This window comes from Elgaria multicarinata, chromosome 7 (assembly GCF_023053635.1).
Source record: "Elgaria multicarinata webbii isolate HBS135686 ecotype San Diego chromosome 7, rElgMul1.1.pri, whole genome shotgun sequence".
NCBI lineage: Eukaryota > Metazoa > Chordata > Lepidosauria > Squamata > Anguidae > Elgaria > Elgaria multicarinata.
The window spans coordinates 29,291,413-29,316,844 of record NC_086177.1 but is presented as its reverse complement, the minus strand read 5'-3'; the positions used below and the strand labels follow the sequence as shown (position 1 = coordinate 29,316,844).

Below are 25,432 nucleotides of genomic sequence, written 5' to 3'. Positions count from 1 at the left end.
GGTCACTGCTAGCTCAGATCCCAACAGGTTATTGCTAAGGCTGGGATTTTTTTGCTCGAATGTGCATTATGTTACAATTGCTTATACTGAAATGCCTTTGCCATTTTGATGTCTATTCTCCCAGTTTGGAGAGATCCTTTTGGAGCTCCCCACAATCCCTTTTTCTTTTAATCACCCTAAATAATTTGCAGACAAAAGCAAACTAGGCCACTCCACTGTTCACTCCTTGTTCCAGATAATTTATGAGTAAGTTGAAAAGCATTGGTACATTACCTGTGGGACCCTACTATACATCCCTCCACTGGGAGAATTTTATTAGCAGGTTGTTTTGTTGAGATGGCTGCGATTTTGGTACTAGTTAGTGTCCATGATGGTAAAATTCATGTTACCAATACATTTGATTATGCAAAAGGTTACCTGAATACTACAGATGGACAGATGTGCACCCACTGACTTAAGTGTCTGTGCATATTTTAGAAATGTGCTCAGTTTTCTTTGCACATTTTAAAAATCTGTGCATGTTAATGGATGCATTTTTGTTGGTTTCACAGAATACACCGCAAGCCTGGGAATGTATGGATCTTCAATAGCAAATTGCAACTACTTTCAGTTGGGTGGACTAAATTGGGTAAATCTCAGTGGGGGCGGGGGACCAGCACAAATGTTTCAAATATCCTTATTGAAGACAGCCAGTATGCCTAGCGTGACCAAGAAATAATGTCTGAACTGGCTCTTAGCCAAGCATGAAAATTATGCAACATATTATATAGTATTCCTATCCTAAAAAAAGCTCTTTTTATTTTGTTACTGTTTTCAGGCACCATTAGTGATACACCTAATATTTGTATTTCCTGGCTCAGAAATAGGAACTCGGCAGACTCATAATGCTTGCCTTAATATGAGACAAGTATTTCAGCCCTGAAAGTTCTTCTCTGCCTCAGATTACAATCCTTGCTACAGAGGTTCCCTATGTGCCTGCATCCCATCTTGCTGCCTCCAAGCAACCTCTCCTCCATCCCACTTCCCTTTTGTGTTGCTCTGGCAGCAGCAGGGTGAAGACAGGAAAGAAAGTTTCCCTCTGACACTGCTGATACAAACAAAATGCACCATTAATACTTCTTCCACACCATCCCACCTATAAGCAAAGCCTTACTTCCTTCTATGTGAGCCTGTGGATTCTTGTAAAGATGTTCAATCCGTCCTGTGTTGAAAGAGCTAGATCTACGGACAATCCCATGAACCTGTAATTTAAAAGATGCAACACAGTTCTTTTAGTTCTTTAGTGTTTAACTCTATGGTTAAAAATGTTGCTATAAATTGTGCTACTGATCTGAACAGGTTGGATTTCACTATCCATACAGAGAAGTTACAGATGGGTGAATAATAATAAAGTTTTCTACTGTCAGGGCCTAACTAGATGTGATGGGTGTGTCAGTTTTGTGACCTAAAATGTCCAAACCACGTGGGTTCCAAGGGGCTATGAAAGCCAAGTCACCACCATCACCACCTGCAGCTTTCTTCCTCACAGCCCTTCCTCACAACTTCATCTCTTCTTTCAAAAACATCCTGGGCTATCAGCCCTACTCTACAGCAGCACTTCTTAGCTGAGCTCACATTCTGGGAGAAAAGGTCTAAGGGAAAAGGCTGAAGGGAAGTCATGGCAGGGGGAGGCGTCTGCATTCCTCATCCGTATGACTGTTTGCTTTTGAAATCAGCCACCACCGTTCTCTTTCTCTTTGATTGGGACAGTTCTGATTTAAATGCATGGAACTGCCACTATCGTCTCTTGTTTGACCCTCAAATGCATCTGATGCAATAAATGCGTTTGTCTTAGGTGCATCGGTGTCATGCTTTACTATATGCGCGGTAAGGAGAAAATTTAGATTGACGTTATTTGTGTCCCTTCCTCACCCCACCAACGGGTTACTAAAGGGAGAAGGAGCTTTTACTAAATAGATACATATCCCTTGTTCAAAAAGAAATATTAAGATTATACCTCAAATAGGCATTTTTCTTCATTTTTACAATGAAAGCAGCACCACTGAAATAAATACGTTTTACAACTTTATCAAATAGTTTTCAATTTGGTGATGTCTTTGACTCTGCTGCTGTTGCCCAAATATATTTCCTAATCTCTTGTGCTTCTACAAAATCACATGTTTTCTGAGTTCGAAACATCACAACCACTGGGTACAGAAGCAGCAGAGAGATTTGAAATATCATTTAATTATGAGACAATATTCAGATATAGAAAAATGTACTTAATATTTTTAGAGGCAATACAGCATGAGAACTTTTGAATGAAGGATGAGGGTCGAGCTTAGTGAGGGGACATAACTTTTCCGTTCTTTTGTCAAAGCAAACTGCTGGTGCTTTGAAGGCCAAAACCACAACATCAGATTATAGGTGGCACTTGTGTAGCCATTTGTTTTATTCCTCCTTATTAAGGTAGTTCCATGATCATAGTCTCAGGTGGAGGTTAGGTCAAATATAACAAATTTAAGCTTTGCATTTTGAAACTACCCTTTGACCAAAAAAACAAAGAAAAAAAACTAGTAGTGTAAACTGGGCTGCTCTGGCCCAGTTCAGACATAACATTCCATGTTAGAACACACAATGGTTTATTGATGCAGAAACAAGGAATGAGTTCACACGCTCCCTCCTCCTCTTTCCCTACTTTTCAACTGCCCAGCTTCAGAGGAGACTTCATGATTTGTTAAACCATAGTTTCCTGTGACATATTATCTAGGAAACTGCAGTTAGCCACTCTCCACAAACAAGAATTGCAAACCAAGATTTTTAAGAAATAATTCTGAACAAAAATGTAAGCTAGATCATAGTTAGATAGAACATTAGAATGCTTAGATAAATCTGCTAAGATTTCAGACTAATGTCTCTAATTAGAATTTTAAAGGCAACCTAAGGAGTGAGCAAATGAAAAGAAAGTATACCTCTTTAAAACTGCTGCTGCCTATACTACTAAGCGATATTTCAGTGCTAGTATGTACAAAGAAGAGGAAGAGAAATGGGTTACAAACTGAACATGAAAACTGATATTGGTGTAGGGGAGAGACCCGACAGTATAGAGAAAGTAAAAGAAGGTAATGGAAGTTCAAGAAAGGCTATACTAAAGAAGACAAATAGAGAGAGCTGACGTTCCAAGAACACAGCATGGCTTAACAAGGCTGCATTAGTGAACCACTTGTTCTTTAAAAAATAATCTGACACATAGTGCAGTATGTTTGGAATGTCTATCAAAGTACTACAAAAACAGCAGTTTTTCATCACACATCACAAGAAGGTAGCATTACGACAGTTCTAACGTTACATGACTGCTCAAATGCAGTTCAATTTACTTTTTCTTCAGTCCAACTCCAAAGAACACATGTGTAACAATCAGAATAATTGCTTTCAGTTTGTTTAGCAGTTGAGAAACTGAAAAAATATGAGCATAAAATCCCTTTTTTCTACAAGATCAACCTATTTCTCTGATTATTTCAAAATGGGCAAGTTTTTACTCATTTTTTAATGCAATACATTGCATCATAAAATACTCACTATTTTTTTCCGCAGCATTGCCTTGAACAGGCTGCTGTTTATCTGAACATACAGGAAGTGTGCAAAAACAGCTATACCCTGAGGATTGAAGGGATTCCACCATTGGATACTCTATGATAACTAGTACAATAAGCTGGCATGATTACAAGTCCTGTTGCACATTCTTTTCTAAAGTTTTGATTTGTTATCTAAGGCTGAGTGGAAAACATATGCAGAGAGGAACAGCAGCAAGGAAGCTCTTTCCAAATTATTCCATGAGTCTGCAGTCAGTCACTAAGACTAGTCACTCACCTCATAGCCCTTTTCCAGCAGGAACTCTGCCAAGTATGAGCCATCCTAAGAAGAATAAAGATAGGAAAATGTTAGAAACATAGCATCTGCGTATGGAGATTTTAGGTTCTCCATGGCCTTAAAAGTATTGTAAATCACTATTGAATTGTTAACTAACATCATATATTTAATGTCAAGTTAACACAAGAATTTGCATATAAATCAGTGACATAGACTCCACCAAAAGAAAGAAACTTAACATTTCGTGTCATAAATAATTAATCTGTGATTCATATTTTGGGTATTACTTTTCTTCCCCCACCCCCGCCAATATTATTACATAGGGATGCTATATACTGGCCTTCCCCAACCTGGTGCCCTCCAAATATTTTAGACTACAACTCCCAGCATTCCTGAACTTTAGCCATGCTCATTCAGGGTAATGGGAGTAGTATACAAGCCAGCAATTTGAGATTGTGGAAACTGACAGCTTGCTCAACACCTGTATATGTGCAGGAAGAGAAAATATAGCCAAAGCACAGATAAAGAGTAAAGTAAAACTTAATCGTGCAAGTCAATCCATGGCTGCAGACACTCCACAAGCCCTAAAAAGGTATCAGTTATTTTCACTAAGTACTCTGTCTTTCCAATCATTATTACTTTTTAAAAATTATATCAACCAAAAATATACAAAATAAATCAGCATTATAAGTAAATAAACAAATGTTAAACTGATATATAAAACTGAATATATGTCAATATAGCATATGTATTGGATGGGATACTGCCAGGTACATCTTAAAACATTCCAGCAAATACCGTCATGCAAAACCTTCTGGTTGGACTACTCCCAGTGACTATCAGGATGTAATTGACATATTCAAGTGTACTATCACAACTTTCAAGAAGCACATAGGTATATAAAGACACACACATACCTAAACAAAACAGGACAAAATAATATATGATTCACAGTATGGTCGTAAGCATGTCTATTCAGAAGTCCCACACCATAGTGTGATTCAGACTGCAGCCATGATGGTAAGAAGGCTTATTCAGGTGCTTAACATTATCCACACAAGTACTTGCCTAATGATAGCAAGATTACAGAATGACTAAGAACAGGGTTAGTGACCTCTGCTAGAATACCACGAACACACATATTTTTGAAGGACAATTGGGCAAGCTTCTACAGCTGCAGTACTCAAGCCTATCTGAGATATTCCCCAAGGGACACTACAATGTAACCAATCTAACTGAACCAACATAAGAAAGTAAATTACAATGTAATAAATATACTTTTATTGTCACACTCAACATGTCTCAGTTTAATATTTAAGAATTTTCCACATAACAAGATGGGGTGAGAGCAAAAACTGTATAGTCTTACTATTCAGTTTGGAATTTGAGGTGCGTTATGAGGTACTAAAATGGTAGGGCTTCCCAGAAAACTTTCACTGTACCACTGATAAAGCAATGAATCAATCCATACTGAGTAATAGGGCATACTATAGAAAACATATTTTATTATTAATTAGGAAACTTTTAAAAACTTCTTAAGTATCTGACATGGATATTGTTTTCTAGGTTTTTCTACACTAATGTGGAGAGAGACGTGAAAAATAAAGTCTTAGCTTATAAATAATTATTTTACTACACATGTCCCCCTGGCTATTAAAATGCCTGGGGACAGACAAAAATCTTATGGATTAGTTTCTAGGGCTACCAAGCTCAAGAAATATAAATATGTTACCTTTCACTCAATACAAGAAAGAAAGAAAGAAAGAAAGAAAGAAAGAAAGAAAGAAAGAAAGAAATCCACCATTCTATCTTGGTTGCATAACCTGTTAAAATAAGAGATGAACATACTGAAGACAGAAAGAGGTAAGGAATAGAGGTTCCTGATTATTCAGAATGTTGATGTGACACAGAGCCGAGAACAACTGTACCTTGTCAATAAGGTCTTGTTCTTCTCACCAGGGCTCTTTCTCAAACTTTCCAACCATACTGGAACATTCTGAACTAGCAGTGGCATTCACTTCCTTTGTATTTCCTTTCCAGGTCTATCAGTTGATAGAACATGACATGACAATGAGTGGGAAACAAGCAACACTCAGAAACTAATGGTTTCTGATTCTAACATGGTACTGTTGTTTTGCTGTCTAGTAATCTCACACAATGCACACTAGCGAACGTTTTCTTCAAGATACATTATCTCAATCTGTTTGTACCAATTCCCTTCTCTTTGTGGTCAATAAACATCATGCTCAAACAATTAAACTGTCACCTTATGTTTACAATTTATTTTGCTTCTAGACTTTCAAATAGTCTAATTGAAAGTCAAGGGTGCTACTGAAGTAGCAGTTTTCCCATTCAAAGTGTTAAAAAGTACATTTATAGTGCAACAATGTTGCCTATGAATCGTATGAATTCAATAGGATTTAGTTCCAGGTACATTTCTATAGCAATTGAGCCTTAGAGGTAATTCACACTAAGGGGATTTTATTGACTGATTATATTTTTAATCCACCCAGTAACAGAAATTCAGTGAACAGATTATGAACAGGTAAAAATATAAAACACAACCTAAATATTTAAAAGAATAAGGAATACAAAAGAACAAACAGAACAAGAATAAATACAATAGAGCGACTTAGCATAAAGATCGTGCACATTGTGATACAAGTGTGAAATTTGGTATGGTGGTATTTATGACCAAGTAGATTAAAATGAGATATAGGGGCATCTCAGGAAATCATCGTAACAGCCACCATCTTGGAAAATGGCAGCCAAAATCCAATTTTCGCACAATATCTCTATTATTTGTAATCTCACAGAAAAGATGTCTCAGTACAAAATTAAAGAGAATAAAATTTGCGACAAAAAAGTCATTATCAATCTTTTCATAGGATCAACCCTTGTGGAGATATAAAGGTTTTATTCCTACCCATTTGTCTGAGAAGTCAACAAGATGCACTATCTCACCCTCATTCCAATTTTGCACTCTGTGTTGCAAGCCTGAAACTTTCAGAGGTCACATTTTACACATTTTTCAACATTATCAAAGTAAAGGAAAACTGATCCTCCACACATGCAAACAGGTGGAATTTTGCATTGGTGAACTATCAGGACAATGGCTTAAGGGGAATTTTTTTAAAAAAAATCCTAAAAAATCAAGAGATGAACCAATTGGATTTAAGCTTGGCATACCCAAAGCCCTACTTAAAAGTTCTCAGAGTCCCAAGTTTCATCTGTTCATCTTTAATATTAAGGGAGCTATGGGCAAGGAGGGGGGTAGGGTTGGAGCAGCAAAAGTATGTTACACCGGCTCAGCCCCTTGATTTGAAAGGTGTGGAGGAGAACCGCCCCACCCTTCCCTTTCATCAGCAAGCTCTCCCTTACAGCACACACCCTCAACAAAGGAAAATGTGAGAGGACAGCACTACACGGAGGCTTCAGGGTACATTAAATTCACTTGGGGGAAATAATCCAGACTTTCCCCATTCTAGGAAAAGATGGAAAAGGCTGGGGAAGAGGCAGGGTGTCTGCAAGACAGGCACGGCATCATGTGAGTACAGTGCCGTAAAACCACACACCAGGCATTTGCTATCCAAAATTAAGTTGGGAGAGGTAAGAAGCAAAGGATGGGGTGCAAGGGAGATGCTTTGCTTGTGTTCTGTATATGTTTTGCCTCTCTGTGAATTAGCTGGTTTGTTTTGCCTAGATGTTATTTGGGGTATGTGTATGATTTCCCTGATTTTGGTGTGTATGGTGTGAGTGCGTGTTTTGGCTGTGTTTGTTTCTCTGAGCACTGTCAGTTTGCCACATGTGAAATCAGTTGTGCTTTGCAGAGGAAAATAAGTGACTTGGCATTTGTGGCTCAGACCCCACCTCTAACTTATACTCAGTTTCTTGACCAAGTTACTTTTTGGCCGCATCAGTTTGCCTTCTGAGCAATGGGTGTTATAGTAGAAAATGGTGGGTTCAAAAGACTAGCATGTTTCGGAGTTAGGTTTTGCATTTCGGTTTCTGGCAAGTTACTTTTCTGTCTCCTGTGCCCACCAAACCGAAAATGTTGGGGAAGCTGGAATATTTATATATTTCCTATCCATCATATTCTATAAATAATGTAATAATCTGTTATTTGAAGACACCGAAAGCCATTTAACACAACTACACTTCAGCTGTTGAATACTTATGTCACCACATGCTTGTATGGATTTACTGTTAAGATATATGAGCTATTATAATGATACATAAGGTCCTTCAACCTGTAAAATTTAATTCCCAGCTCAAAATACTATACAGTAAGATGTGTAAAAAGAATTCTGCCCCAGCCTGCAAGACAATCATGTGGGTGGGATGGCTGACACAGCTACTTCCAGCCTGTCAACATTATCCCCTCTCATAACCACATCAGTTGCTTTATGCACATGTTTTACAGGAGCAGTGTGAGAAGCAGCAGAGTGCCTCTCATATCATTCTGGTAACATATAAAGTCACCCTTAGACAATATGGCTGATGATGATAATGAAACTCAATTTTGAAGTAAAAGATGAGTGCTAAAGTAGTCAAGCTTCACGTGCATATTGTGCCACACTTGCAGTTTCAATGAAAAATTAATACATTGGTAAAGATTATGAGGATTCATATTGGTTTTATGATCTCATTTACACATATCAACATCTTCCTAATATAGAAAGAAAACACATACATGTGTTATGTTTGGGTTGGGTGGGTTATACTGCTTTTCTTCACCAGTGGTAGCTCAGGGCCTGGAATATATCTTATTACACTTAACAAGGCAGTACTCATTTATTGATGTGCCCCTTAGGGAAAAAAATGGCTGCAAGTTAATGTGACACCTTTGTTGTTTGGAACAAAGTAACACTTTCTCAATAACCTCATCAATCTAAAATGGAAACAATATGAAACTCAATTTCAATCCAGTTCTTAAAAAAAAAAGCTGCTTTGCATTAAAAATATTATCAGCCTGATTACTGAATACAATAATTATTTCCACTGAAATATAAATGTGGTTACATATAGCACAAGTCACTTCAACTATCTCAGTAACTGGGTAATTACTTCTATAAATGCACAATCTTTTATTAAGAAATAATAGCAGTTTAATCAAAGACAGAAGCTTTGCAAAAATACTCTTCTATTTTTAACGAAGAAGCAAGAATTGTATGAGTGGAAACTCTTTAATTTGTCTACTTGCTTATAGTTAAAAGGAAAGCTGGGTTTCATTTTCTCACTGAAAATAATTAAAGGTTAGGAGGATGTCCTGTGCTACCAAACCCAATCAACAGTCTAGAACTAATACTGGAGACATCTCATAAATTAGTCCCTCAGCATATAAAAAGGAAACATCTTACATCCTCAGTTTCAGTGAATGAGTTTGACATTCAATACACCTGTGAATCCATGAAACCCTATATAAACAGAATTCTTCTGAAGAAAGAGTTTCTCATATTACCATTGTACTGTGCTGATTTCAATCTTTAAAGCCCTAGATAGTTGGGCTCAGGAAGGATGCATCAGAGACTACCTTTTATGAAGCAACACATATAGAAAAAAATCCTTAGATGCCCTGTTCTATAGTTCCCCATGTTGGAATTGTAGGCAATTATTTGGAACAGCACCTTCTTAGAAGTTACACTTCTGAGAACTTGGGGCACATCCTCCTCAGCAAGTTCCACAGTGCTTCATCCTTGTTGGCCTTTCAGCAACAGTTGTTCCAATAAACCTTTGGGGTATTAAGTGTTTTGCTGCTAAGAAGTCAGTGAATGCTAAAGCTATTTAAAGGTTATTTTATAGTATATTTAATATGCATTATGGCTTTTTGATATTATAAGTTGCCTTGGGGATTTCTGTGGAACAACAGAAAGATATTGTCTAACATTATAAGGGCAGGCATTTTGCACCCTCCCAATGTTCTTTCTGTTACATTTCCCAAGTTTGAGTCTAGCAGTTGCAGGTCCAAGAGTTCCAAGGTGATCAGTGCAAGACCACAGGTCTCAACATTCCAGGTTACAGGCAACTAGGTTCCATGGCAACACAGCAGACAAGGAGCAAACAGAAGGAGAGTCATTAGTTTGGTCCAGAAATGCTTACACCAGGAATCAGTCAAGGAAGCAGTCCTGAGGCAAGGGAAACTTGATTCAGGAAAGTCTGGTCAACATTGATTCCAGCAAGTCCCTCAGACTTATGCAGCTTTTATGCAGAAGCTGCCAGAGCCACATCCAAGCCTCAGCTGTGAGTGGTTAGTGACTGCAGCTGAAAATGGCCTGCTTCCAAGCAAGCCTCCTATGTGCAAGCAAGTAGATTTTTTTCTCACAAGGAGGCCTCTGGCTCAGTCTTACTCCCTTCTGAGTTTGTATCTTTTCAGGTGGCATCTTTCCCAAGAGCTTAGGAGTTTCTCTGCCTCCATCTATGAGGCAGAGTCCTTGGCCATAGCTAGACCTAAGGTTTATCCCTGGATCGTCCAGGGGTCAAACCTGTTCATCTAGGAGACACACAGGGGATCCAGTGCTCAGGCAGGGGCGAACCCTGGATGATCCCAGGATAAACCTTAGGTCTAGCTGTGGCCCTTGTCCTCCTCAAGTGATGTTCTCATGGTAATCACCCCTGAGGATCCAAGCTCCTCCTGGTTTACTGGAAGGTCCTGGGTATTGTTTGGTGGTGGGTAGTTCCTGGTCCTTCAACTCTTCCTTTGAGGAGGTGTATTTCAGTGGAAGCATGGCACCTTCACATAATCTTCAAGGTATTTTAGTATTTTCAGAAACCCACCCTTTTTAAAACAAGGATATTTCTGTCTACCTTAGTTTCAAACACATTCAAACACAAATAAAATCAGTAAATGCTAATAGACCAGAAACAAAGAATCAAGAAAAGTTCAAATGTATCTTTTTCGATCCCCATATTTTGTAAATCCAGCTCTCAAGATTTCTTAGGCATCTGATCAGGTTTTGACACTTGAGATTTCAGATACACAATTGTTCTCCACTTTATTAATGTTCTACCCCTCTCTCATTTTAAGGCAAGCTCCCTTAGGACGGGCAAATATGTACATTACATCCTCTTCAAACATTTTTTTGGATATGTCTACATATTAACTTTCCATGGTTATGTTTTACGTAGTCTAAAAAGAAATCCAAATAAGGCAAGAGAAATCTTCAGAATAAATTTAGACTATGTTACTGCAAATATTTTTGTGTCAACCCAGTAAAAAGAACTTAGACAAGATAGCATTATTGAGCGACATGAGGACTTGGATGATGAACATGAGTTGGAGGGGGCTGTGTTGCAAAGCAGCAGCTCTATAATATCAGAGGATGAACTGTGTATGGAATTTATTGTTGACTACAGACCACCTGTGCTATCCAATAGCCAAGTCCCAGACTCAAAAGGTATTAGGAAACTGCTGACACACAACATGAGAAGCTGCAGGCAGGGAATTAATGCAAAAGCCTGGGGCACATGCAGAAGCACTTATGTACACCTAAAGGGCTCTTCAGATTCCTGTCTAGGCACTTAAGCTTTAGAGCTGAAAAGCTGCAAAATCTTAGCAGACCAAAAAAAGAAGCTGAAGAACTAAAGAATGACAAATTCTACTGCAGTAGGGCTTGAAATGAACAGTTACTATTGACCCTGTATTCCCTAATGTTATTGTGTTGTTCTCCCACTGTTTATACTGAAATTTACTGAAACAGCCTCTCTGTTTAATCTACAGGGTTTTAGATCCCCTGTTACTCACTTATGTGGTTTAACAAGTTACCCTTCCTTACCCTTGACAAAAGACCACCCTTTGCTTAGTAATAAATTGTTTTACAAGTCCAACCTCTTGCTCTCTCATCCACTTGATCACCATCTGGAATTCCATTAATAAATTTTGTCAGTGAACTTCTTCAGACACAAAGCAGTTACAGTAGGTATGTAATTTCAGTATTCTCAAATAATGGGAAAGAAATTGTTCAAATGTCAAACAATTAGCCTGTGAGCCTATTACATCTACTTAATAAGGAGGAAACAGCAAAATATCTATGTTGTAAAACAACCTAATCTCTCAACTGTATTATAAAAAGGAATAATTTTATTCCACAAAGAATTCTACTTAACTGTTTCATATAATCAAACATTTGAACTATTTTACACTGCATTTCTCAATATACTAGAACTTCTTAATCACTAATAGCCACTAATCTCCTTATTCATAACTCTGCTGAAAAATGTGGAACATTTAAGGCAACAAGGTCTTATAATTAGACCTCATGATTATATGATAATTTCACACTATTTTAGGCTTAGAATGCTAGCTCCAGTGTTTTTGGCATTTTTGAGTGAAGTTTCCTTTAAGACATTCAACAGAAAACATGGGTTGGATTCAGCATTAATCTCCCACAGGCAGATGTGTCCTTCTAACGATGGGAGGCTTCTGATCCAGCAGAGCATTTTTGCTGGTGGAATGGAAGTCACCATTTTCATTGATTCCCACCTCCCCTGTAGCCACCTATGGCTGTGAAAATCTGCTCCAGATAATTAGGGGACACTCTGGAACAGTGAGATGGGGGAGGTAGTGCTGAGGTCTGGAGAGGAGATATTAGTGGAAATTGCCTATCTGCCTTTCTGTTGGTGGGAGCATTCTAAGTAGAACTTGGGTCAGGAGATGCTACTACAGGCAAAATGAATCCCTGGATCCAACCCCATATCTCACCATTGGATTAAATGTATTTATCAAGTAGTGCAAGTAAATGAAAAGAACTGATGCTATTCCATGGTTGTTCTGCAGTCCTGTCTCAGTCTTTAAGAACAGAAGAGTGGCAGCAAGGTAGGAAACATCTGACAGCAGGTGATATGGCAGGAAAATGTTTCCGAATGCTATGGCTCAAAATATTTAGCATATTGCAAGGAGACTGGAGACAGCTGAAAACAGAATAAAAGCCAAGAACTCAGGTTCTTACGTTTCTGCCAACCAGACGGTGAGTTTAAATTTATATTTATGACTAATATTAAATACTGAAGCAGTTTAGGATATTTATGGAAAACCTCAGACAGGAACTAGGACCACAATCATTTGCAAGCCAACCTCTCTGCAGTCCTCTGGATGTGAATAACCATCCACACAGACTTGTGGGCTAGCCAAAAAGCAACAGGACTTGTCACATATGCTAACGTGGAGAAGTGTAAATCCTCAAATATCAGATGACAAAACCAAACTATACTTTTTCCATTCACTTACACTAGTGTCTTTCCACATTCCACACCTGGAAAGTAGCTGAAACAGCCAATAGTTTAGTAAGGTACTTTGTATATATCTATCTTGGAAACTACTGGGACCATTCACACACAATATGCTTCAATAACAAACTAACATTGTGTCATGAAGAAACTTATGCAACAATACAGAGCTAAATGCAATTGATAGCTATTATATTTGCTACATTTTTATCCCATCTTTCCTTCAAAGAGCTCAGGGTTACTTATATCATTTCTTTCCCTTTTATCCTCACAACAACCTGTGAAGTCAGTTAAGCTGATAGTGGCTATCCCAATGTCACTGTGACAAATACCAGACACAGCAAGGCAGCTACAGACACCACAATTTCCATTTCAACATTCCAGGCTGACTCTTCCCCTTCCCCTGCCTCTATGATTCTGCCTTAATTAAGTACCTTCAGGAATCACTTGGATGATACACAATCCAGTCCTCCCAGGCTACTGTTTGATCAGTTTGAATTTCCCTCTCTGGAACCTGCCCAATTCCCAATGAAACATTTGGTATCTAAGATTGTTTTTTTTTTCAATTGGCTGGCAAAGAGGCAACACAAGAGTAAGCTATTCTATGGAGCTTCAGGTGGGCCTCATCCCCGCCCCCACAAGTTTACTGCTTTGGTGAGTTACCCTTAGGGTCCTGATCAGTAAGTTTTAGTTTAAAAGTCTGATGTTGCATTTTATTTTAAATCAACTGATCACTTCTGAACTTCTCTCTAATTAGTTATTGAATGAATATACTCAACTGGAATTGATTTAGTTCTTTTGCCTAGGCTGAAGTTACGCCAGTCCTTTTACAACTTCATTGGCTGCCAGTCCAGGTCCGGGCCCGATTCAAAGTGCTGGTATTGACATTTAAAGCCCTAAACGGTTTGGGGCCAGGTTATTTGAAGGAACGCCTCCTCCCATATGTACCTACCCGGACCTTAAGATCATCTACAGGGGCCCTTCTCCGTGAGCCCCTGCCAAAGGAAGTGAGGCAGGTGGCTACTAGGAGGAGGGCTTTCTCCGCTGTGGCACCCCGGTTGTGGAATGAGCTCCCCAGAGAGGTCCGCTTGGCGCCTACACTGTACTCCTTTCGTCGCCAGCTGAAGACTTTTTTATTCACTCAGTATTTTAACACTTAATTTTAACTTAAATTTAAATTATACTGTTTTAACTCTGTATTTTAACCTTATATCAATTTTGCTGCATGGTTTTATCCTGGTTGTGCTTTTTATATTGTATTTTGTATTTGTATTTTTAACTTGTTGGTTGTTTTATGATGATTTTAATTTTTGTGAACCGCCCAGAGAGCTTCGGCTATTGGGCGGTATAAAAATGTAATAAATAAATAAATAAATAAATAAATAAAGTTGGCTTTGTTTAGCCCAGCAAAGCCATTTTCCACACTTGTCAAAGAACATGTCAATTTCATCCTTCACTACAGCACTGAGTGAAGGAGAGAAGGGGAAATTAACAGGTTCTTTGACAAGTATGGAATATGATTCTGCTGGGCTAAAGTGCAGTGAGGATGAAACTGACAAGGATATTGACAAAAGGGAAATGTACCTCTGCTGGGCTACATAGCAGACAGGCAGACTTGCAATCATGCGCATTTGCACAAGATTATCAATTTTAAAAATTTCACTATTTGCACAAATGTCAAGATCTGCCTCTCCTGCCAAAATTTGCACAAACTGATGCCATTTTTTTAAAAAACCAAAACAGAAAACAGTATATGTGAATTGGCTTGGCTTGCTACATGTTGAGTCCTCCAGTGGGGAGAAATGGAACAAAATCTGCAGGGCTGAACTAGACAAATCTGTTGAATTTTCAACCTCCCCACAACGAAATTTTCATACATCCCTAACTTGGTATTATTGGATACAAACCATAGGATGACATTAACCTATGTAGATGCTGTAGGATCCAACACCCCTTCTTATGTTTTACACATTGATTTGTAACTGTACACATTGTACAGTTATTTACACTTTTTCCTCCCTGAAACCTAACGTTTCACAAACTTTGGCATGTTTGGTGGGGCCTAGTGGTTTTGTGAACATGTCTGCAAGGTTTTCTTGTGTTTCACAATAAGCTAACCTCAAAACTCCACTCTCTATGTGATCTTTCACGTTTTGATACTTTATGACTATGTGCTTCAACTTTAACTGTCACTGGCTTCTCCACCGAGACCCTAAAGTCCTTTATTAACTGGATCAGCCAAGTAACTTTAGCACACACCAGCACAATACTTAGCCTTACAGGAAAACGTCACAAACTCTTGCTTCCTATCTTTTCAAACGTCATCACAAACCTGTTGAGAATGGCAACAAAAACAAAAAAACTGTTCACTGAGCATAACAACATTTCCTCACCACCAAATGATACAAGCCTGAAGTTGCTAAAGCTGTTTCCTTGCAGGTTGCTTCACATATCCATTTCCATGGGGCTTTTTCTCCTTTGCAATCCTGCATTCACATTGCTTAACAAAAACTTCTGTCATCTGCTTGATCATTTTCCATACCTAGGTAAAACTCTTTTCAACAACAAGAGATTTCACATTTTGGAAGAAAATTCAATTTCAAACTACCTCCTTAACTTTTCTGGCGACCAGCCGACGCTTGAATTTCTTCACCTCGTCTCTAGCTGCTTGCACTTGAGCACTTTCCTGCAGGTTAGAGATTTTTGCCCTGCTGGCAAAACTGTCTCCTCAAAAACTCCATTTTCTTTGAGACTATCTAGCTCCCTTTGCATGGCACGTTCCCACTGTTCTCTCTCTAAAGAATTCAATTTCTTCACATCAGAGTAGGAATTAGGCTCATAATTAACATAACAAGCATCAAAGCCGTACCTTTTAGGAGGTAAGCCTTTATTTACTCTTTGAGAACTTCTAGGAACTTCTTCCTGCTTCTCCTGCTCTGCTAACTCTTGAGCCTCTATACTCGGACTGGTCACTAGCAACTCAGGCTCTTGCCTGCTATCTAGTTCCACCAGGACTTCCGGGTTGTCGTGCACCTCGCTCCAGCTTTGTTCAATGAATCTAGCTGATCTGGAGACCACTATCCTACCCCCTTCACACAGGAACTGCCAGCTATTGTACTCATACCCTACAAAGCGTAACCTGATCCCCTTTGGTGAACCTTGCCATCTCTGTGAAAGTGGAACATTTACAATTGCATAACTCCCCGAAGTTCTTAAGTGCTTGAGTTTTGGTCTTTTGTTGTAAAGCAAAGAAAAAGGAATGTTATTAATGGATTTAGACCAAGTCCTGTTGCAAAGGTAATTAGCTGCCACAAACGCTTCTCCCCACAATTGTGGCTCCGCCTTTGCATCTTTCATCAGGCATTCCATCTTCTCCTTTAAAATGCCGATCCTCCTTTCTATATTTCCATTCTGCCACAGACTCTTCGGATCACAGTATTTATGATTTATGCCAGTCTTTTTGCAAAACTGCTTGAAATCCAACGATTGAAACTCTCCTCCACAATCCGTCAAAAATTCCCGGACTTGCTTCTGCAGATTTCTCTCTGCAAACTTAACCCATTCTTTCACCGTGTTTAAACATTCTGATTTGTGCTTTAACAAATACACCCACGAGAAACGGGTCTTATCATCTAAAATGATTAATGCATATCTGGCTTTTCCATAGCTCTCAGGAAAAGGGCCAGCTAAGTCCATATGAATCAATCCCAAAACATTTTTATGCCGCCAGTCTCTGACACATGGAATATTCATAACCTTAGACTTAGCAATTTTGCATATCGAGCAATCAAGATACTTCTTGCACCCCTGAACTTTTACTCCCTCTGAAAAACTCAGAGTTTTGTTCAGAACCTAAAAACTTGAATGTCCAAGTCTTCTATGAAATAAATGGATGCAATTGTTATGATTAGGCTGATTTTTATTAGCTTTTACACAACCTGCTTGTATCTCTGAAACTCCTTCCTGATTAGGATTGCCATCTATGAAATACAATCAATTTTTCAGCTTTCCCATTCCTCTTAGGAGTCCATGCTTACGAATAAAGCATTTGTCTTTTTCAAAAGACACACAGAAATCCTTTTCTGTCACATTGGAAACTCCTAGAAGGGAAAAATTCAAACTGGGAACAAACAATGCATTCTCAAAACACTCCTTCAAAAAAGGTAAGAAGCTCATTCCTTCCCCGGACGCTTGGATCTTCGTCCCATCAGCCAGCGCTACAGATTTTTCAGAGAAGTCCCTGAAGTTCCGGAAAAAGTCATGTCTATTAGAAATCACAGTGGAACAACCAGAATCTATGAGCCATTCCTTGTCCCCGCCTTCCGCTTGCCTGCAGAGCTGACTTCTCACTTCTGCCGTGACTAGCTGCGCTGATTTACTCTTCCCTAGGGGTTTTTCTTCTTTGTTGGGCTCTGATTGTAATCTAACTCTACAATCCTTTTGAATATGCCCCAACTTTTGGTACCTGAAGCACGGAAGAAACTTTTTAGGCTTGGACTTTCTCGAAGTTGAAAATGCTGACTCATCTTCCTCCTTCTTCACCAAAGCCTTAACCCCTTCATACCCACACCATTCTGAAAATATGTCTGGTTTGCCACCTGAACTGCTTTGGGCTTGCTTTCGTAAATTTTTCTTTTGTTGCTCTTCTATCAATCTCCCAGATATTATATTTAATGACATGTCCTGGACTCGCAGTGCCTCTAACGTTATTTATTTTATTTTTATTTATTTTATTTATTACATTTTTATACCGCCCAATAGCCGAAGCTCTCTGGCCGGTTCACAAAAATTAAAATCACAATAAAACACCCAACAGGTTAAAAACACAATTACGAAATACAGTATAAAAAGCGCAACCAGGATAAAACCACACAGCAAAGTTGATATAAGATTAAAATACAGAGTTAAAACAGTAAAATTTAAATTTAAGTTAAAATTAAGTGTTAAAATACTGAGAGAATAAAAAGGTCTTCAGCTGGCGACGAAAGGAGTACAGTGTAGGTGCCAGGCGGACCTCTCTGGGGAGCTCATTCCACAACCGGGGTGCCACAGCGGAGAAAGCCCTCCTCCTAGTAGCCACCTGCCTCACTTCCTTTGGCAGGGGCTCACGGAGAAGGGCCCCTGTAGATGATCTTAAGGTCCGGGTAGGTACATATGGGAGGAGGCGTTCCTTCAAATAACCTGGCCCCAAACCGTTTAGGGCTTTAAATGTCAATACCAGCACTTTGAATTGGGCCCGGACCTGGACTGGCAGCCAATGAAGCTGGAAAAGGACTGGCATAATGTGATCTCGCCGGCCAGTCCCTGTTAATAACCTTGCTGCCCTATTTTGTACCAGCTGAAGCTTCCGGACCATTTTCAAAGGCAGCCCCACGTATAACGCATTGCAGTAATCCAAGCGAGAGGTTATCAGAGCATGGAAAACTGTAGCTAGGCTATCTCTGTCCAGATAAGGGCGTAGTTGGTATATCAACCTAAGCTGATAAAAGGTGCTCTTTGCCACTGAGTTCACCTGTGCCTCAAGTGACAGTTCTGGACCTAAGAGCACCCCCAAACTACGGACCCGATCCTTTAGGGAGAGTGCAACCCCGTCCAGGACAGGGCAAACATCACCTTGCCGGACAGATGAACCACCCGCTAACAGTACCTCCGTCTTGTCTGGATTGAGTCTCAGTTTGTTAGCCCTCATCCAGTCCATTACCGTGCCCAGGTACTGGTTCAGAACAGTCACTGCCTCACTTGGGTTTGATGAAAAGGAAAGGTAGAGCTGGGTATCATCCGCATATTGATGACACTTCAGTCCACATCTCCGGATAACCTCTCCCAGCGGCTTCATGTATATGTTAAACAGCATAGGGGATAAAATAGAGCCCTGTGGAACCCCATGGCTTAGGAGCCACAGCACAGAGCAATAATCCCCAAGCACCACCTTCTGGAATTGGCCATCCAAGTAGGAGCGGAACCACTGCAACGCAGTACCTCCAACTCCCAGCTCAGACAACCTATCCAGAAGGATACCATGGTCGATGGTATCGAAGGCCACTGAGAGGTCCAGGAGAACCAAGAGGGTCGCACTCCCCCTGTCTCTCTCCCGACAGAGGTCATCCCACAGGGTGACCAAGGCAGTTTCCGTTCCAAAACCAGGCCTGAAACCCGATTGAAATGGATCTAGATAATCTGTTTCATTCAAAAGTGCCTGGAGTTGTCCTGCAACCACCCGCTCAAGCACCTTGCCCAGGAAAGGGATATTAGCCACCGGCCTGTAGTTGTTAACATCTTCCGGGTCCAGATTAGGCTTCTTCAGGAGTGGTCTAATTGCTGCCTCTTTTAAAGAAGCCGGCACCACTCCCTCTCTCAAGGAGGCATTTACAACCTCCTGGACCCAGCTGGCGATCCCCTCCTTATTTGATGTAATGAGCCACGAGGGGCAAGGGTCAAGCACACAGGGGGTCTTGGCCAAGCACCTTGTCCACATCCTCGGGCCTCAATAACTGAAACTCATCCAATAAAACTGAACCGGACGGCGCTCTGAACGCCTCTACTAGTGGAGCTGCATTAAGTGTGGTGTCCAATTCATGACGAATCTGAGCGTCTTTATCTTCAAGGTGCCGTGCAAACTCGTCACAGGATGCTACCGAGGGTTCCACCATCTCTCGCCCTGGCCCAGAGTGTAACAGGCCGCGAACCACCCGGAAAAGCTCCGCCGGACGACACTGAGAAGACGCAATGCTGGTGGAAAAGAACTGCCTCTTTGCCACCCTCACCGCCACAGAGTAGGCTCGATAGTGAGCTCTAACCCGTGTTCGATCAGACCCAGCACGAGTTTTCCTCCACCTGCGTTCTAGCCGTCTCCCCTCTTGCTTCATTGCCCTCAGCTCAGGTGTATACCAAGGAGCTGGCCGGGCTCTGCTCAGAGGGAGAGGACACTTGGGCGCGATCGTGTCAACCGCCCGAGTCATCTCTGTATTCCACAGAGCGACCTGGGCTTTGACAGGAGCACCGGCCATATCAGCAGGAAAATCCCCCAGAGCCCTCTGGAATCCATCGGAGTCCATTAGCCTCTGGGGGCGGACCATTTTAATAGGCCCCCCACCCTTGCAGAGGGGAAAGGCCGCCGAGAGTCTAAACCTCAATAGGAAGTGATCTGACCATGACAAGGGGGTAGATGTTAGTTCCCCCACTTCCAGATCACCATCCTCCTGTCCAGTCGAGAAAACCAGATCAAGCGTGTGCCCCTTTGCATGTGTTGGGCCGATGACATGTTGAGACAGCCCCATGGTTGTCATGGCAGCCATGAAGTCCTGAGCCGCTCCAGATACAGCAGCCTCGGCATGGAAGTTGAGATCCCCCAGAACCACCATCCTGGGGGTTCTCAACACCAGGTCCAAGACAACCTCCGTCAGCTCAGGCAGGGAGACTGTGGGGCAGCGGGGTGGACGGTACACCAGCAGAATCCCTAATCTGTCTCGAGTACCCAACACACAGTACAGACACTCAAGATCAGCACTCGACTGAACAGGAAGCCTAGAGAGGGAGATTGTATTCCTATAGACCATGGCAACCCCCCCTCCCCGGCCCTCGAGTCTGTGCTGGTGCTGCACCGAGTACCCAGGAGGGCAGAGCTGGGTGAGAGCACCAGCACGTCACCAGCACGTCCCAAGACGGTGGTAAACTGGACAAAACCACATACACTTTCTCTCATCTGTTAAGGGTAAGCCTGCTGAACTTAAACTTTCAAAGCAGTCTCTTAATTTCTGCAAATGAGCTTTTATGTCTTCTCCCTCTTTCATAAGTGTACGGTAAAGCTTTCTTGTTAAGCTTATTCTAGCGCCTGCAGTCTCTCTGACATATACAAGTCTGAGTTTAGTCCAGATAACGTCAACAGTGTCTTCTCTGCTTATATAAGACAGTTGATTGTTCCTCATAGACAAAATAATTTGAGCTTTTGCCCTCTCAGCGCGACGTCCCCACTCGCGTAACTCGGCTGCATTCAAATCTTCTGCTGGGGCATTTATTACAACTTCCCACAGTCCAAGATTTCTTAGGCTCATTTCTATCTTAAATGACCATGACATATAATTTTCGTCTGTAAGTAACTCAATAGGGACAGTGTTCCCAACATTTACTGCCATAATTTCAATTTAACAGGTTGTTTCTGGTTTACAACCCCTTCAGTGGTTTAGGGCCTGACCGGCTATCCAAATTCAGATTCCTCAGTGCCCTCTTAAATTCAAACCACTCTTGCCAGTCCTTTTCCGTGTAATTTTTCAGACACTGCTATCCGAAATAGCTTCTGGTTGTCTGTTCCCGACTTTTACAAAGACGCTCAGGGATTTAATCAACCACGGCTTAATTGTTTAGTCCTACTGCACTTGCTGAGAAAAACTCGTGCGTTATGGCTCAGCTTGGAGTACTGGGCCCATAACCTGTTGAGTTATGGCTTTAGAAGCTGATTAGTTACGGCACAGACTGGGATTCTGGCACATAACCTTTTGTGTTAAGTCTCTGTCTGGGCCTTCCAGAGACTAGCAGAGGTTGCAGCGGTTCTCAGCCAAGTCAGCAAAGACGTTAATTAAGACAAAGATTCATGTAGGTTAAAATAAACCTTTTACTGGCAAATATATAATTTAGTTATGGCAGTACAGATACAAATACTTACAAACGGTCAGTCAATACAGCTTGGGTGCCATCTGACTGGGGGAGGCTGTGTATGAAGTTTTGTCCTGATCCTGCAAATGTCCAGCTTAGTAAACTACTGACAGCTAGCTTAAGTAGCACACATGGAGGATCGTGAGCTATTTAAAACATAAACTATTGTGAGTAGTTTATTAATCCATCGTGGACTATCTTGATGTCCAAACACAGCCACAGGCTAAAGTCTTATTAGTGAAAGAAAAGGTGAAGGACAACTGCAATTAACCCACATGAAGTTCTTACTGCTAGATCAATTAATCTAATTGAATATGCACTATAAATTATGTAGCCAGTGAGCCATCTAGAACTGTTCGTTGTCAGCCAGGGACCCTCTAGAACTGTTTGTTGACTTTCATATTATCTTCAGAACATGCTATGAATTACACTTCCTTATATTCTGGAGCCCTCTGGAGCTAAGTCATAGTTTTCAAGATGCATGTTCATTAGCAATAAATAAAAAGGATCTTTTCACTTTTTTCTTCAAGAATTAGTTTTAAATTTGTGAATATTAAGTTAATTTAGGTAGATTAAAAGTGTTTATCAAGACATCAGTTTCTATAGACATATTTAGTATCTGCAATTTTCTTTCTTTTTTTTAAAACCAAACCGGGCCAGAAATATATTTACTTAGCATTTGTATTATTACTTAGCATTACTACTTAGCATTTATATTTTACTTTTCAAGTGTTCAAAACATTTCACATGCTACCTCAGTAATTTATATAGCCACCCTCTACGTTAGGCCGGTGTTATGCAGACTGAGGCTGGCATAATAGTTGTTTATCAGGCCACCCAGTAAGACTTTACAACTGAGGTGATATGTGAACTAGGAATGTACTGGCTATCTGCTCATATAATCTTAGCCACTACATGACTTTTAAAAAATGACGGTAGCAGTGTTGGCCAAAACAAAGTTTCCAAAATGTGCAACACCAGTATACCTTTATTAGGCCAATTCATACATCACAAAATACTGTTCAAGCTTTAAATTTCTCCTCATCAAACAAGGGAGCAAACAAAACAAAAAAGGATGGGAAAAATTGGTTGATGTTAAAGCCATATAGTCCTCATTTGGTTTCAGTTTTAAGATGAATGGTGACAAGAAGCTGCAGATATTCAAATTAAGTCTATGAGGTACAGAGATTCCACCCTCCATCCATCCTTTGGAGGGTCCTGAAACTATCTCTATACCCGGAGAGCCTAATTGGAACGTCTGCAGCCTCATCCCAAAATCCACCTTAAGACAAATAAAATGACTTAAACATCAGTCGCTTATTTCTCCAACTTGCCTCCTTTGGCTTTGCTTTACCATCATACCTGAAGAAGAGCTCTGGAGAACTCAAAGCCTGAAATTATTTTGTGAACTTTGAGTTAGCCTAATAAGGGTATTGGAGTGATATGACTTTTAAAGACACTTTACCAATGAAGACCTTATCATGTTCATTTAATTTATATCAAATCAGTAAAATAGTTTTTGAAGTTAAATTAGTGTTTTGAATTAACAATACCGTTCAATAAGTCTTTGCAAGCATCATTTTTACACAGACTTGACCTTGGGGGAGCTAGGGGTGGCGACAGCCGACAGAAGGCCCATTCTGCCATGCCCGGCAAAGCCTGGGCATGGGGAGGGATTTGTGGGCGGAGCTAGGAAGAGACGTGGCTATCCTGCACTGGCAGGATTTCGCGCCACTAGGGCAGGGAGGGGCTTTGGCCCTTTAAAAGCTCTGGCGTGGGCTGGTCCATGAAGTCACGAAGAGTAGGAAACGAATGAACGAATAAACAACAAAGTTTTATTGCTCAATACGTGGGGAACAGAGAAAATAAACATCTGCTATCGCATGTGAATTTTGGCCTGCACAAGGAAACAGACTATTATGTGAAGTTTATGAACAAGCTCTTGCTAGGAAATTGTGCAAAACAATTATGTAGAAGGAACATAGAGTCAAAACTAAAACAAAAAATCCTAGGGAACATATATTTCTCTTCAACATAATTCAAATAATTTCCCCCCTTGTTCCAGTCTTTATAGCTACTGTGAGAATGTCAGCTTAAACACACACACACACACACACACACACACTTCTAACATATCATGACAGAAGTCAACAAGAATTTTAATGAATACAGTTCCCAGAGAATGCTAAAGATTAATTTCCCTCAGCTGAATTCCCCTAATGTTGGTTTTCAAAAGAATTCCAAGTATAGAAGTATATCTAAATTTACTTTCTGATTCAAGCAATATCACCCCCTTATCAAGATGTTCTAAAGGTGCAGTCCTATGCATGTTTAGACAGGGGGAGGGGGAAATCCTACAACTCCCAGCATTCCCCAGCCAGTCGTTCCCTGCTGGGAATTGCAGGGTTGTACCCCAAATCTCTCTCATAAAGTAAGAAAAGTATATAACCTACATTACCCTATGAAAATAAAGCAGAGCTTATTTTAAGGCTATTTCCCCATCCACCATATAGCATGGGCTAACGTGTCTGTACTTTTATTTTTTCTCAAGTTGTAAAACTAGGGATATCATGTTCTTATATGTACATAATTATTGCAGGGGTAAACAGGACTTAGGTAAACTTAATTTAGTATAATTCTGAGTATTTCTCTTAAGTTGTAACATAACTTTATGCATATATTTCTTTTTTATGTTTTGCTATGTCTTATAGCTTATGCAATAAAGATTGATTGAATGAAAATGTTTTCTATTTTCAAATGATATAATGTAACAAATTGGCCACATTTGGATGTCATGGCAAACCACAAAGAAAACCTGGCTTATGACTCTGGCTTGGCTTGAGAGGTACCCAGAGTTCCTTGTTCAGACAGCATGCTAAACACCTATGTATGGACAATACCTGGCTTGTTTAGCTTTTCCCACTGGAAGGAGATGCCAAGAGGGAGTGATGGAACACGAATGGAACAAATTTCGGCTTACCATGATGTGCAAACAGGGCCATTATATAAATGTAAAACAACAGTATCTATAATAGTTCAGATATTTAAAGAATAGTACAGTGAGAGGAAAGGAAGATTTTCAACATTTTCCAACCTATATTCTTGAGCCATCTGCTGGCATTTTTGTTTCACTGCAGTGGAATACGTATGCAACAGGCATATATTCTTGATCTCACCTCTACCCTTCCAGGTGCCAATTTGACATTACAGAATTCACACATAGTAAAACTCAGCAATACTGTGGTAATAAAGCAACATTTCATTTGCTTCTGGAAACTTGTTATAGAATATTGGTTACACTACAGATGGACTGTTTCAAAAGCTGCATTGTGCTCCTACGTGTTTCACAGTAAGCACTGGGTATTACCACCTCTCACTATTTGTGTGATAAATCTGCATATAAACCTTTCTTCTCAGCATTCAGTAATATCCCATCTAACAGAAATATTGGTGATTCAATGCTGAAAGAGAAGAACTCTAGCATCCACAATATAACATAATCAAATTATTCTCTCTCAAGGGTATGTGAATTGCACCACATCCTAATACATTAGCCACAGTTCAAAACTCTGCACATATATGCCTATCTTGTTGTCAGCTTTTTCAAACAATCACATCATGAGCCCCTTCCCACTTTCTATAGTGTGCAACAGGACTGCTTATCTAGATCACAGATATTGCACTGATTTCAATATAACTTTCTTTTATTTAA

General features: G+C 40.2%; 1 protein-coding gene across 1 annotated transcript in view; it reads right to left on the bottom strand.

Annotated features, from left to right (window-relative positions):
* GMDS (GDP-mannose 4,6-dehydratase) overlaps window positions 1-25,432 on the bottom strand; it is a 352,937-nt gene that overhangs the window by 305,096 nt on the left and 22,409 nt on the right. Inside the window, exons 2-3 of the mRNA XM_063130302.1 lie at window positions 3,850-3,894; window positions 1,154-1,241 (exon numbers count right to left, since the gene is read on the bottom strand). Of these exons, the coding sequence (XP_062986372.1) occupies window positions 1,154-1,241; window positions 3,850-3,894 (133 nt within the window). The remainder of the gene's footprint in view (window positions 1-1,153; window positions 1,242-3,849; window positions 3,895-25,432) is intronic.